General features: G+C 36.8%; 1 protein-coding gene across 1 annotated transcript in view; it reads right to left on the reverse strand.

Annotated features, from left to right (window-relative positions):
• Positions 1–6,179: 6,179 nt before the first annotated feature.
• Positions 6,180–14,549, reverse strand: part of Dsc1 (desmocollin 1) — a 29,021-nt gene continuing 20,651 nt past the window's right edge. The window contains 5 exon segments of the mRNA XM_036205265.1: positions 6,180–6,377; positions 7,308–7,562; positions 8,192–8,316; positions 9,089–9,328; positions 10,105–10,317. Of these exon segments, the coding sequence (XP_036061158.1) occupies positions 6,180–6,377; positions 7,308–7,562; positions 8,192–8,316; positions 9,089–9,328; positions 10,105–10,317 (1,031 nt within the window).

A 14,549-nucleotide genomic window follows, 5' to 3' on the forward strand; every position in this document is an offset into this window, starting at 1 on the left:
CTAGCTGACTATTATGATCCTGGTCTTATTTCCAGTAAGTGACTAATTCTTCCCTGCACTTTGATTTGGGATTGATTGAAAGAACCCTAAAATGTCACCAGGTCTCCTTGATTTGAGCTCTGAATCAAAAGAAAATGAGTTTTTTACCAACATGGTGCTCACTTTTCTGACCTTACCACCAGGGAGAGCGAGGAAGGTGAACCCCAAGGTCAAGGTCATCTGTGGTTACACAGAAAGCTCCAGGCCAGCCTGGGCTGCATGAGACCCTGGCACAAAGACAGAATGGGAGGAGGCAAAGGAAGAGGAAAGGAGTAGTCTATAAATTTAACTTTGTTGAATCATAATTTAGGTAAAATAAATTGGAACCCATCTTTGTTATCTGTAGCAGCTAAAGATCAGCTGCATCATAGCAAAAAACTAAGATTTTATGTCTGTGATATACAGAAATTCATTAACATACTTAGCAGCATGGCCAAGGTGCTACCAAGCTACCAAGGGAGGCTTTATTCATTCTATCTATCTATCTATCTATCTATCTATCTATCTATCTATCTATCTATCTAACATGTATCTATCATATATCTACCTATCATCTATCACCTACTTATCATCTTTCTACTTATCTTTATCATCTATTTATCCATCCTTCTTCCATTATTTATTTATTTACAAACAGGTTCTCCTTTTGTAGTGTGGTTCATCTCTAACTGAAGACCCTCCTGCCTCCTGACTGATGGAATTAAAAGTATACACCACTGTTCTTTGCTTTAGTATTTCTTGGTCCTTACTTCTGCCACTCTTGGTGCTTAGTCTCTGATCTGATGTACATCATGTGGCTTCCTCAGTACCAGACATCTTATCACATATTAAATATAGTAAAAGGGGTAGAAAAATGCTCCTTTCAGGAGAATTAATTCTTTTTAGACTCCTATCCAGAAGCCTCGTGCATAATACTTTCACTTCTCGTTGGTCAGAATTTAAGACAGTATCACATTTAGTTTAGGAGGTTGGGAAATGATGGTGTCTCAGCTAGGCACATATCCACTCAGTAAAATTAGACTCAGAAATAGATCGTAGGAGATGGATGCTCCATGCCCTGGAATCGCTGCCACAACTGCGGTGAATGGCAGCAGGCGTATGCTGACCAGTGACAAGTCTCTTCTTGTTGCTCAGCTTTCAATATAACTACACTAAAACACAAAGTAAACTTAACATGTAATAGTAATAATTGTATTATATTTTAATAATTCTCATTTAATTAAGTAGTTTGTTTATGTTATGCACACATTTTAAACAGTATTAAATTTATTAACTTTGCATCTGACTGCTAATTTTTCATATGTTTTGTCACCTGTGTGTGCACAGCAAAGGATCATATGTGGAGGAGTCAGTCTTTCCTTCTGCTATGAGGGCCCCAGAGACTGCATTTAGTTGTGAGGCTTAAACACGGCTCCTTTATACAATGAGTTCTCACTGCTCCTAAATGTTTAGATTAACTATTAAAAACTTGTCTGTATATGTATGTGTGTGTGGAATTTGAGTATGTAAGCATGTGTGCACGTGTGTGTGTGTGTGTGTGTGTGTGTGTGTGTGTGTGAGAGAGAGAGAGAGAGAGAGAGAGAAAGAGAGACAGAGAGAGACAGAGAGACAGAGAGAGAAAGAACATGAATGTGAATGTATATGTGAGTGTATGTCTGTATATGAGTGAATATCCATATGATATGAGTTGTGTGAATATATGTAGTGTAGGAGTGTGTAAGACTATGTGAGTGTATGTGAGTGTGTGAGAATATGTGTCTATGTGTGTGAGTACATGTGTGTATGTATGAGTATATATGTCTGAGTGTGTGTGTGTGTGAATGTGTGTATACACACTTCTGTGTATTAATGCAGGCACTCACAAGTGGAGATCAGAAGACAGTCTCAGATTTCATCCCTCACTTTCTACCTTGTGTGAGACGGGTCTCACATTGTTTTGTGGGAATTCTCCTTTCTCTATCTTTCATCTATGTTGTAGGAGTGTAGGCATCCCACTTTTAGATGGGGCATGGGGATTTGAAGTCAGGTTTTCAGGCTTGCACAGAAGGTATTTTACCAACTGAGTCATCTTCCTAGACCTTGTTTGTCTTGGTATATTTCTGCATAGTTTCTCAAAACAACAACAGTAATAATGAGAGCTACCTTGACAAAAAGTGACTACTTGACACAAAAGACTGGTTTGGACAGTGTCTTAGTCACACCTCTGACAATCTGAATCAGCCACCTCCAACAAAATGAAACTTTAAGAACATGCACAACGACAAAGTGAACAAAAAGGACTGCAGCAATGCACTTGCTCATGAAAGCGACGCTGGCAGTGCCGTGCCAGTCATCGGGGCTGTTCGACTTTGTGATTAGATAAAACTATATACATTGTTTTGATCAGACCTATCAAAACATGCAGGATTTTGTTAGATGTGATTTCCTCTAATCTTGGGTGGGAAAAAAAAACAATTTATTATGTGGCAATGAAATGTCCCTTATTAAAATGTAAGTATTTTGTATGTCCCTATGTCCCTTACAATATATGGTCTCATTGAGGTACAAAGTCCTCAAAAAGTTAGTTTTCCATAAAGAGGGGAGAGGCTGATACTTTATAAGTAATGTGAGATGGTTTTGAATGTGCCTCATCCACTCCACAAGGATAACTGCCCTGTTCATTTTAATCAGTTAATGGCTTGGCTTTCTTGCTTGTGGGTTCTGTCTTTCCTTCCACCTCATTATGTACATGGAAGTTCTCAAAGTTTCCTGTGCATGCACATTTGGTGCTCTTCCTAAAATGCAGATTCTAAATCAATACTGCTGGGTTGCGTCTGAGATGCCCCTGCCCTGACAGACTGTCTGGCAATGGCCATGTTTCTGGGACCACAGGACACTGAGGTGAAGGACAGTGGAGGGCCAAGGGTACCTAAAGTCAGAGCCTCCAGTGTAACTTCAGGTAATGCCGTTGGTGCTGGTCTCCCAGATGAGCAAGGAGAGCAAAGATGGCATGTAAGGTGGCTCCACACCTGTTGTAGGATAGCTAAATCCCCAACCCCTAATTTTGGAATTCACAGTGTCACATTATGCGGTTTAAGTTCCTAAATATCAGAAATAAAATTACTCAGTTCCAGGTATGGGCTGCTGCACATTGACAACTGGAGACAAATTTCAAATACTATGTATTCATATTCTTGGCCCCAATGTTGACCAAAGGAAGGGCTTGCTCTTGCTTCCCCAAGCCCTGAAGTCAGTGAAAGACTTGTAACTGTAGATTGTTTATCAAAAGGTACCTTTTTTCCATTCATTAATAACTGAAGTAATGCAGATTTTTAAACAATTTATCTTTACACAACATATATTATGAATACATCAGAAACACAAGGGGGTATGTCAGAGGGTTTTCATACTGATTCTCAGACACACATACTCATATATATTTAATGGCTATTGTTATTGGTTTAAAGGATTTGAAGTAACATAGCATAGCTTTTACCTTTTATGCAGATAATATCTATTTCATATTATTCATATATTATATGTTCACGTATTTGATTAGCCCCTACACAATGTGTGAGTCTATCCATTCTTAGAAAGCTTTCTCCTTCTATACTTAACCATTCCTCCCTAAGTAGAAAGACAAACATGGTATCTGGTGGCATACAGTGTTCCCATAGACTCATTAGAGGATCAGATGACAGGCTGGGTCAATGCCCCGCTATGGACCGACCGCTCCATGACTGTCATCTCATTTAGGATTTCCAAATGCCACTTAGACTGGTAAACTACAAAAGGGAAAATAAAGCTCCTCGCATCTAAAACACCTGTTTCCATCTTTTTTCAAAGGACATTTCTACAAGGAAATGTACACATGGGCTTCAAGTTTTGTGCAATACTTTTTAAACATTGGGAATTAAAATGCAATATGTTAGGGCGTGTTGGAGGAAGCTTGCTCAAAGGAAATGCATCATCTGGTCTCTCCTGATCCTAACATGGGATTGTTTCCTCATGAAATATTTGAAGCCTAAATCAAAAAGACAAATAACTGGATTGTATGGCCCTCATATATGTTGAAATATAGAAAACACTTCAAACTACTAATTTATTAAATCAACAAGTAACTCAAAATTTGTATGAAATACAGTACTTTATTAGCAAACTAAATTTGTAGTCTGGTAGGGTTTCAGAGATTTAATTCATCATATAATTAATATTTAAATTTTGATACAAAAAGAGAATTACTCAGAGTTGCCTAAATAAAGCCAACAATAAATATAATTCCTCTGAGGTAAGTTTTAATAATGCCTTGAAAATATTTGAAATAGCTAAAACTGCTTAATACAGATTAATTTTCCACACTTTCTAATATCCACTCTTCTGATACTTCAGGGAAACTTCTCTTGATAAATGAGAAATACACCGTGGATATCAATTGTACTTTTTAATTTAGACACAAATTTTCTCATCTATAATTCAGTAAGTATAAGAGCAAAAAGAAGACAAACAACACGTATAAACTATTGTTAAGCTAATAATTGTAACTGCTCATAGAATATTCAGTAGCTATATTAAAGAATGTAACTTACTGCATCATTTGACGAATTTCCAAATTGGTACTATTAGATCCTAAAATGTTGAAGTCTACATTGTCAGAATCACATTTACCTCAAAAAGTAAAAATTACATCACCATTCCAAGTTATCTTGCAATGACTATAAAAATTATACGTTTTGGGAAATTTACAAAATCAAATCTGGCTTATTAAATCCATATTTCATTTTATTCCTATATCCAATTTCACAATAAAAAAAAACCACCTTTCCTAACTGAGACAATAAGACTAGTTACAAAACCTAAATGAAACAAGAGTCTATTTTGCCAATAGATAGAAAGTAGTAGATTTAAGAAAGTCAGTTTAGTTTAAATGTAAAGTTTCCATGAGATGTAACTTAACACATAACTGTAGTTTTCCACAAATGACTAATAAAATATTATTTAAATATATAGTTTCTTTATAAATCAATAAAATAATATCACACCTTCATTTATCTACTCATGTTAAAATATTTACGAATTCACAATTCAATAGTATTTGGTAGGTGTTGCTTCAATGGATTAAAATTTTAAATGCATTTGTATCCAAAATTATTTCTAGTCTTCCAGCTTTTCTTTGAGTGATTACCAAGGTAGACTGAGTATTAAGTTCCAGTACAGCTGCTAACTCAGTGTTGACACATGGCTAAGTGCTAAACCCTATACCAGTTACAGCTTGATGCCTTTAAGGCTGATTGGAAAAAGGCTTGAAGATAAAGTTGAAAGCCACTGAAAGAGTGGATCAGTATCAAGTTAAGGAGATATTATTCTTCCCACAGTACTTATATAGAAATTTGTAAATGTAAAAGTAATACCACATTTAGTTGGACAAACAAAATATATCTGTGAGCCTAAGCCAGCCTATGGAGATCAAGATTCCAGTGTTTTGGTGGAATCCTTAACCAATCTCTACAGTTCAACGCACCATGAACACAATGTTCTGACCCATGTCATTCCAACAGAAGCTCCAGGAGCCTAATGATAACACAGGGTAGAGATCTGAGGACTAAGCTTTGGAGGCTCCTGAGTGAAAAGGTGCTCCTCGGGGGGAATGAAAAGTGCAGAAAGAATCAGGCTTGTGTAGACACACAAAAGGATACACCCACAAATACTTAGAAATCCATCTGAAGCTACTCTGAGAGAAAGAAAACAATATCTTGCCACAAAAGATAATATTTTAGAAGCAGAATTCTCTCCACGACTTTGAAGAAAATATTTAATTTGTATAAACACAACACAGATTCATGTTTTAATCTTCCGCAATACCCAATTCCACCATGGAGTCTCACATGGCGTGCAGAAGGGCTTAAGTTTCAAACATCACCAGGTTCAGTGGCAGTCATAGTCAGTCCTGAGAGGACAATGTATACATGCACAGAAAGAAAAGGAACAATGACAATTTCCTGTCTAAACAACTTGGAAGTTCTGGAGACAAGGAGAATTTGGAGAGCTGTGGTTGGTAAAGCATCCTCATCTATAAATGACTTCACCTTCAATAAGCGAAGTCTTTTTACATCCAGTGACGCCTCTGTATTTATTTGCAAATGTCGCTCTCTTAACCAGAATGTTTATTTCTTCACACACGTCTTTGCTAATGTCCTAAATTTCGGTTCCAATTGATCTAAAAACTCCAGCCCTTCTTCCTCCTGCCGATCACTGCAACAGCCTACAGAGCCGGCCATGGAGCCTTTGCCTTCGTAGTTATACGAACGAACATAGTCTTCGCAATGCTTGTGTTCCTCATCTTGTCCACACAGATACACCTTCTGTGTGGAGAAAGAGCACAATTTATTATGTCTTTTAAAAGACACCTAAACAGACTAGCATAAAAATGATTCTTGGATTTACCTTTTACTGTTTAATTTTTAATCAGAGTGTGTCCTCTAATGGATTCCTACATATAAAAAATGCACATGATTGGTCTATATTATATTCATTTTTGAATTATAGCAAATAAATAAATGGTCAGAGTGAACACATTTATAAGAACTAAAGCTATGCATATATCACAGAAATAACTTATAACTTCTCATTTGAATGAAGATGTATTTAGTGGAAATTTACCTCAAGGCTTCTTCATATATGTGGAGAAAACCAATGTACTCTGGGGTTCTTGCATTTATACTGTTATATAGTTGTAAGAGTCTAATACATTAATGTTATCTATAACATGTGTAACATATACAACATGTTATGTAGCTATAATTATCTAATACACTTATTTGGCTTACATTAGCCTGAGTAATATGAAACAAACAAGGAAAATACTCAGAATCCTGAGATAGAACCTAAGATTAAAGCTCACTAACATATCTGGATGATTTAGATTGGCAAGATTTTGTAATCACCTGTAGCATTCCAGCACACTGGCAAGATGCCAGCAATTCATGATCTGTTCATTATACTATAGCCAATTTTTCACAGATATTTTTCCCATAATATTAGTGAAGAAGACATCAGTCTTTCAATATCCCAAAGACATTCACACAAACTAGTCCTAAAGGCTCATAGATCATATTTTTTTAATTGAACTTTGAATGAGTATTTCACTCTGAGTTTGCCCCTGACATCAGTGTTGATGCTGGTACAAGAGATAGAAAGGTGTGTTTCAGGTGTATGAGGGGTACTTTAGGATATCCTGGTTTATAAATCATGTTGGGATTTCATAGTGGGCACCTGAAGACCTGAGGACTTACTTCACCGAGCCGGGGTTGAGTGAAACTTTGCCAGTCTGTGTATGTGTATCGGCCATTGTCTGTTGCTCCCAGCACAGCTCCCTTGCTGGACTCCAAGGTGTGGTGGCCACCTCCTTTGTTGGACTCCAAAGTGTAGCCTCCTTTGACCATCTCAAAACTTTGCTGTGTTTTGATTCCTTGGCCACCAAGAGTCCCAACAGATGCGCTTGTGTCACAGATGTTGGATGTCTGTGTGGGGAGTCTAATATTTGCCTCCTAAATATAGAGTTAGAAAATGAATCAATGGCATCGAAACCAACTCTTTCATGCCATAGATAAGTCACATGCTATCTATGTCCCTCACATGTAAAATCAGGATAATGTTAAGAACTGTACCATAAGCATATTGAGTCAAACTCTGCCTGCCCCCAAGAATTCATACACTGAGGTCCTCACTCCAGGATCACTGCAGAATCAATCACATTAAGTTTCAAGGAAGCCATATCAGATTAGGTGAGTATCTGATCTTATATAACCAGTGCTCTTACTAAAAGGGAAATTTGGATTATATGACACAGGAGATAAGACCATGAAAATTAGTGTCTACAAGACAAGGGACAAGAAGAGAACAGAGCTCAGAACATCCGTCCACAGGGCCTTTGGAGGACACGTGGTCCCGTCAATATCTTACCTCTGATTTCTACTTTCCATTGTTTGAGTCACTCAGAGTAACTCAAACACATAAGCCAATATAAGTGGACATTGAAAGACAACATGCAGGGCACTTCAATTTCTGCTTGGTGCAGTAAGGGTCAATAAGTAATACAATTTTCTATTACTGTGGAGTGATCAATTATGTTCACTAGATCACCATGGGATTCAGTGGGATTTTATGTATAACTTACCGTCACTTCCTCTCCTGGTCCTTCAGTATTTGATACAATTAAATTTTGCTGGGCTACATCATCTGGGAAACATTTCTTTACTGTTCTCTTAGTAGTAGTCACACAGAAACATGTAAACAGAATACCTAAAAATTGAGAAAGCCAAGCAAAATAATACTGTTTTGCATTCTGGTAGATATTCAAATAATTTGACAAAAACAAAAAAATCTTAAAAATTAAATAATTTGAAAATAGGATTTTTAAAGCCATCTGTACAATTTTTCAGAAACCTTTACTGTCTCATAAGTAACTTCTGAAGGATTAAACATGACCTCTGAAACTTACCCAAACAGTTTTAATCTGCTGTTATTGCTGTTTCATCTATGACTCAGAACCCCACTTACAGACGAGGTACAAGTTTTTTAAAGGGCACATGTCCCAACAATTACATTTATGCCGACAATTACACATATCATCAATATAAAGAACTGCTGTAAATCTTTCTAGACTACCGTAGCTAAGACAAACTGTCCCCAGTGGTCCATATGTTAATGTCTTGGTCCCTACCTCAGAGTGCCATTAAGAGGCAGTGGAATCTTCAAAGGGTGGGCCTTAATGAGAAGAAGTTGCATCATTGGGGACATGCCTTTAAAGGGAAGAGTGGAACCCTAACCTCTTCTTGTTCTCTTTTTGGTTTCTAGCTGCCATTAAGGTAAGTAGCTTTGCTTGGCCATGTGCTGCTGGTCACAGGCACAACACAACAGAGCCTGTTGGTCACAGGCCAAGAGCTCTGAAACTGAAGTAAACCTTTTCTCTGTGTAAGTTGTTCTTTCCAGGATTTTTGTTAAAATGATGGAAAATGAACACATAAGTACTACATAACACTTGAATCAATATACTTTGGATAATAATACTTACACAGTAGCAGTGCAGAGCCTAGGACCATGGAGAGAATGGCCCATTTCCCAAGGACTACATTTGGTTTAGCATCCCTCTCCTCCCTAGCACTCATTCTACATTCTTCTGGAATTGTACAGTCACACACTCTCACTGATAACATATGTTTTGCAGAGAAACCATGTCTGTCTTGTATTTGGATTGGCACAGAATAGTAGTTAATATTGAGATTGTGCCGTTGACGAAGAATGGCACGTTTACCTAAAGGAAAAAGGACAAATAAAGTATATATTAATATGACATTCCAACAGCAACAGTATTCCTACTTGATGTTCCTTCAAGGAATTAATCGGCAATCAAAACTCTAACGATCCATTTTTCTTTCATAAAAATGATTTTGATGCTTCAGAAAACTAAGAAAAGGGTTGACATTACTTTACATTAAAAATAGACTGATCTCCAGGCTGGGAGTGGTGATACATGCCTTTAATCCCAGCACTCAGGAGGCAGAGGCAAGTGAATCTCTGAGTTCAAGGCTAACATGGTTTACATAGTTAGTTCTAGGAGAACCAGGGCTATGTAGAAAGCCACTGTCTCAAAAAAACTTTTAAAAATAAAGAAAGGATGAAAATAGACTGATCTATATATAAAATATTATTCAGATGATTAAAATTGATTTTTTAAAACTTTCTTAAAAGATATTCATAACAAAAGTCTAAGTATAACACACATAATATAGATAGATGATAATTGATACATAGACACATACAGGTATAGGAGATAATTGTTAATTTATAGGTATTAGGTAGATAATTGATTAACAAATAGATGATAGATATATAGATAAATGATAACTATATGTAGATAGGTATATGATAGATGACAGATAGAAGATAGATATTAAAGACTTATTATTTTTCCAAGATCAATAACTTCCTACAGTATGTATGGATTTATTATGACTAACCAAGGTGGAGGCAAAGGCCTTCAGCAATCATGAACCAGGCTTGCTCACACGATTTAGAATAAGCACTCACCATCCTGTGGTTCTAGAGTCCAATGCTTGCTGGCAGAATTATCCAGGAAGAACTGAAAAGGTGGACCATTGTCAGGCCCATCTAGATCGACAGGTTCCAAAACAGCATAATCCTTCTCCTGCTGACAAATGGTTAGGTCTTTGTCAATCTGTGGTGGGTGGTCATTAAAATCTTCCAGAAGAACTACCAGTGTTCCTGTGCAAGATCGGCCAACTAGGATAAATAAAATATAAGTTACTCCCATAACAAAGCAAACTGAGTCACTTAAGTCTTTAAAACATTTATCATTTAATGGTTTTTTTTCCCCTATAAGATTCTCAGTTTGAAGCATCCTGATAAAAACAGAATGAAAGATGCTTGACATTACTTGGAAGTTTGTTAGTCAAAACCAGAGTTGAAAATAAACTCTTAGAAGATTTTTTCCAAGACACCAAAGGTTTATTTTCCAGTTTCTGGAAATGGCAGAATATCATGAAGAGACAGCACCATACATTTATCTAGTTCAACAACTTACTTTAAATTATCTGTTTATAAGTGTCAGTGAGTGGGGATTATCAGTCGCAGAGCTAATAAGTACGAGGGGCAGATAAAAATATAAATTCTTAGCATTTCTAGAAAGAGCCTCTGAAAAGTTGGCAGTTCTCATGACTATGCTTTCCATATCTGTAAGCTCACTATATTACAAATCAGCCCCTGAATGAATAGAGTTCTTTATTATTAGAAAGAGTTCACATTGTTTCTTCTCAAGCTGTGATGTGTCCATTAACTCCCAACATTGTGTGTGTTACTTTTGGAGTCAAATAAAATACTTACTACTTTGATATGATAGCCACTCAATAATAACTTTAAGACTTTCTTAAGAAGCTAAAAGTAAAGAGCAGATATTTTATAAAAAAAAGTTTGAGCTCAATTGTTCCAAGAACACCTCAAAGTTACAAAGTTCTCAGTAGTGAATTTCACAATCTAGACCTGGAGGTTTATGAGCCTCTCAATCTGTAGAGGAATAGCAAATCTAGATATTTGCATTATTTGGGACTCATTGGGAAAAGTACTTGTCACTCTTGCAGAGGACCACAGTTTAGATCACAGCATACATGTCAGGTAACATGGACAAGCAGGTCACTCTTCAGTGACAGGGTTCTAATCAGGAGCACCAGAGGATGAGAAGTTGAAGAAGATAGGAAACCTGGAATCAGAAGTTATTGCGTAGGCTGTTTTATGCTAAGCAAGTTTACTAAGAAGTGCAGTGTCTTATATACAGTTTTTAGGGGGAAAACTGGACAAATTTAGCAGAAATATCATAAAGCAATGCTGTCCAAGGCAAGCATAGACTATCTCACAAGTGTCAGAGAGCAAGCACTCAGAGACCTCAAGACTGGTAACTCAGTCTCTTCAGGTGGAAAAGCCAAGTTTTCAGGAACTGAGAATTTAACTCCTTTGACACCCTGGTTCCAGCCTTACCCTCCATCTTGCCAAGTCTGTCCCTGGGCAAGAACACATATCTAGGTTCCCTTTGTCTTTTCATTAGGGTCTCTGAGAAAGCCTTGGATCAGCATAGCTCTTAACAGTCAGACCTCTCACAACTGCCTGTAACTCTAGTCCCAGGGAATTAAATGCCTTCTTCTAGCTTTCTAAAGACAGTGCATGCATATGCACAAACACATAGATAAATTTTCAAAATCGGCATCAAACATAATGTACCAAATTCTTGTCTTGATGCTTGATAAAGGAAAAGTTTATCAATGGGAAAAAAATGAGCTCATACCAATCTAGACAAAAAAGAATACAAATGAGAAAGAGAGAAGGCATATTTTCAGTGTAACAATGCAGCATATGTGATAATTAGAGTATTAATTCCAGTGTATACAAATGTTTACATTGCATTACTAAGACTCAAGCATGGACTAATGGGAACAATCAAAAAGCTGTCATTGCTGTTCACTTGAATAACTTAAGGAACATGAGTTTGGGGGCCAGGCTTGGAGGGAGCACTGTTGTTCTCATGTTCTAGGAGTAAGGAGTGTAAGACATGTCTTCTAGACTGACAGCAGAGAAATTAGCCTGACAGGCAAGAATGAGGCACATGAGAAATACAAGGAATGAACTGGATTCTGAAAAATCACTAGGACTTTCTAAATTGTCATCTAGAAATACCTTTGAGCATCAAAACAAAATGTTCATTATATATTACTCATGCATACATACATAGAGACTAAAACTCAAAAAAAACAATGTTCTTTATATTGCCATATGATTTTCTCATTTAAAGTGTGTAGCATCCTCATCTTTTCTAGAGCACATCTAAGTTATGTATGACTCTGGGACATTGTTTGCTTGAGCTTTGCTCTTTTGTGCTAACCCCATCATATGTACACTCAATATCTTTTAGCACGAAACAACAAAGTTACTTTCTTATGTTTTTCTCTCTGAAATTTCCCCCTCTCTAAATTATATCCATTCTTCTTTCATCTAGTGCCAGCATTTCTATAATCTTTTCCTCTTTGTGCTGCAATATGAATGCTTCTGAACTATCTCTCCATGCATAAAGACATCTAAACATTCCCTATTGGTAAAATATTCATACCATAGACTTTCTTCTGAGAATACAAAGCAGTAAAACTTTCATTATTAGAAATACCAAATCCTCATCATATGACTCCTAGTTTCCATGGTCTTGTGCTTGGAATTTAATATATAATCAACATCTAAAATTAATTAGTAGAGAGAGAGCCCTGTTCCCATCATAATTCCATGTGTAAGCCATTTAGATTTCATTTTTACTTATAGAAATGGCAAACATTTTGAAGAAAGAATAACAAATCACCCAGAATTATAAAGTATATTATATTAATATGTTTCTCAGCTAATGCTCTCCCCATTATTCTGTAGGGTTTTTGAACTTCCAGCAAAATAACTATATAATAAGCATGTATGTTTGAGTTGTGGAGCAAAGGTAAAGAAAATATGCAGATAGTTTTCTCGGTAACAACATTCACCTTCAGAGGCAGTTCAGGCTTTGAAACCTAGATATCTTTAGCTGGGAAGAGGGTTCTTTAATGCTTCTGGTCCTCTCCCTGAAGAGGATGTGGTATTTTTATCCAAAGGCAGGATGACTGAGAGGTGAGAAAAGCCTAGACTGGGGAGAGTGTGCATGAGTCGGCTTGCCCCCGTCTGCATAAACAGCAAGCAGCTGGCAAATTAATGACTTAAACTTTTGTCTTTCTTTCAGTAGATATAACTCTTGTTTGAAAACCTGAGCAAAAGGGCCAGAGAGATGTACTGCTCTTCCAGAGGATCTGGCTCACAACCGCCTGTAACTCCAGTTCTTTGGGGAGCCAACACCTATAGCTTCTTTGGCCACCTGCACTCACATGCACATATCTACACACACACACACACACACACACACACACACACACACACACACACACTTTAGTATAAAAAATTGTAAAAACATTATAGCCAAAATAAGGACGTAATACCTGGGGAATCATTGTATGTTAATAACTTAAGCAAATTCAAGATGTGTAGAAATAGCCTATGTTACTGTCTTGAAGTATGTTTTACATACTCAGCTTGGGTATCTAAAAACAGCAGAGACCTTCTTGGGTTAATCAGAGAGGCAAAAGAATTAGCTCTGTCTGAAAAGCCCATGATCATTCTCATTCTCCTTTGTCTTACATGGGGAAGTACATAATCAAAGTGTAACTTTTGTTTCCTTATTTCTGTGATAATAGATTTATATAATACATGGCATAGTAGCAAATATTTATTTAACCATGCTTCCAGTAGGGTTCATTTTCAGAGCTTCAAGATCGCTACTTGATGGTTGACTGTACTTGAAGCAGACTCTCTATAGAGTAGATTCTAGAACTAACCTTTTGTTACTGTTGTTGTTTAACTGAAAACAGGTTTTTTTTTTTCATACAGTATATTCTGATTACTATTTCTTCCACAACTCCTCCCAGGTCCTTCCCATTTTCCCACCCTCCCAAATCCATACCCTTTTTTTTCCCTCTCATTAGAAAACAGTGATATAATAATAATAATAATAATAATAATAATAATAATAATAATATAAAATATTACAAACCAAAATAGGACAAAATAAATAGGAAAAAAAATGAGCCAAAGAAAAAGCACAAGAAATACATATAGACTCAGAAACACACACATTTGCCCACACACAAATCTCATAAAAATACAAAACCAGAAACTAGGTATATAATATATAGGCAAAGACCTGTAAGGTAAATGTCCTGGCTAGTTTGTGTGTCAACTTGACACAAGTAGACTCATCAAAGAGGAGGGGGCTTCAATGGAGAAAATGCTGTAAGATCCTGCTGTAAGCAAGCCTGTAGGGCATTTTCTCAATTAGTGATCAATGGGGAGGCTTCAGCTCTTTGTGGGTGGTGCCACCCCTGGGCTGGCAGTCCTGGGTTCTA

The sequence above is a fragment of the Onychomys torridus genome, chromosome 13 (genome assembly GCF_903995425.1).
Source record: "Onychomys torridus chromosome 13, mOncTor1.1, whole genome shotgun sequence".
In the NCBI taxonomy this organism is placed as follows: domain Eukaryota; kingdom Metazoa; phylum Chordata; class Mammalia; order Rodentia; family Cricetidae; genus Onychomys; species Onychomys torridus.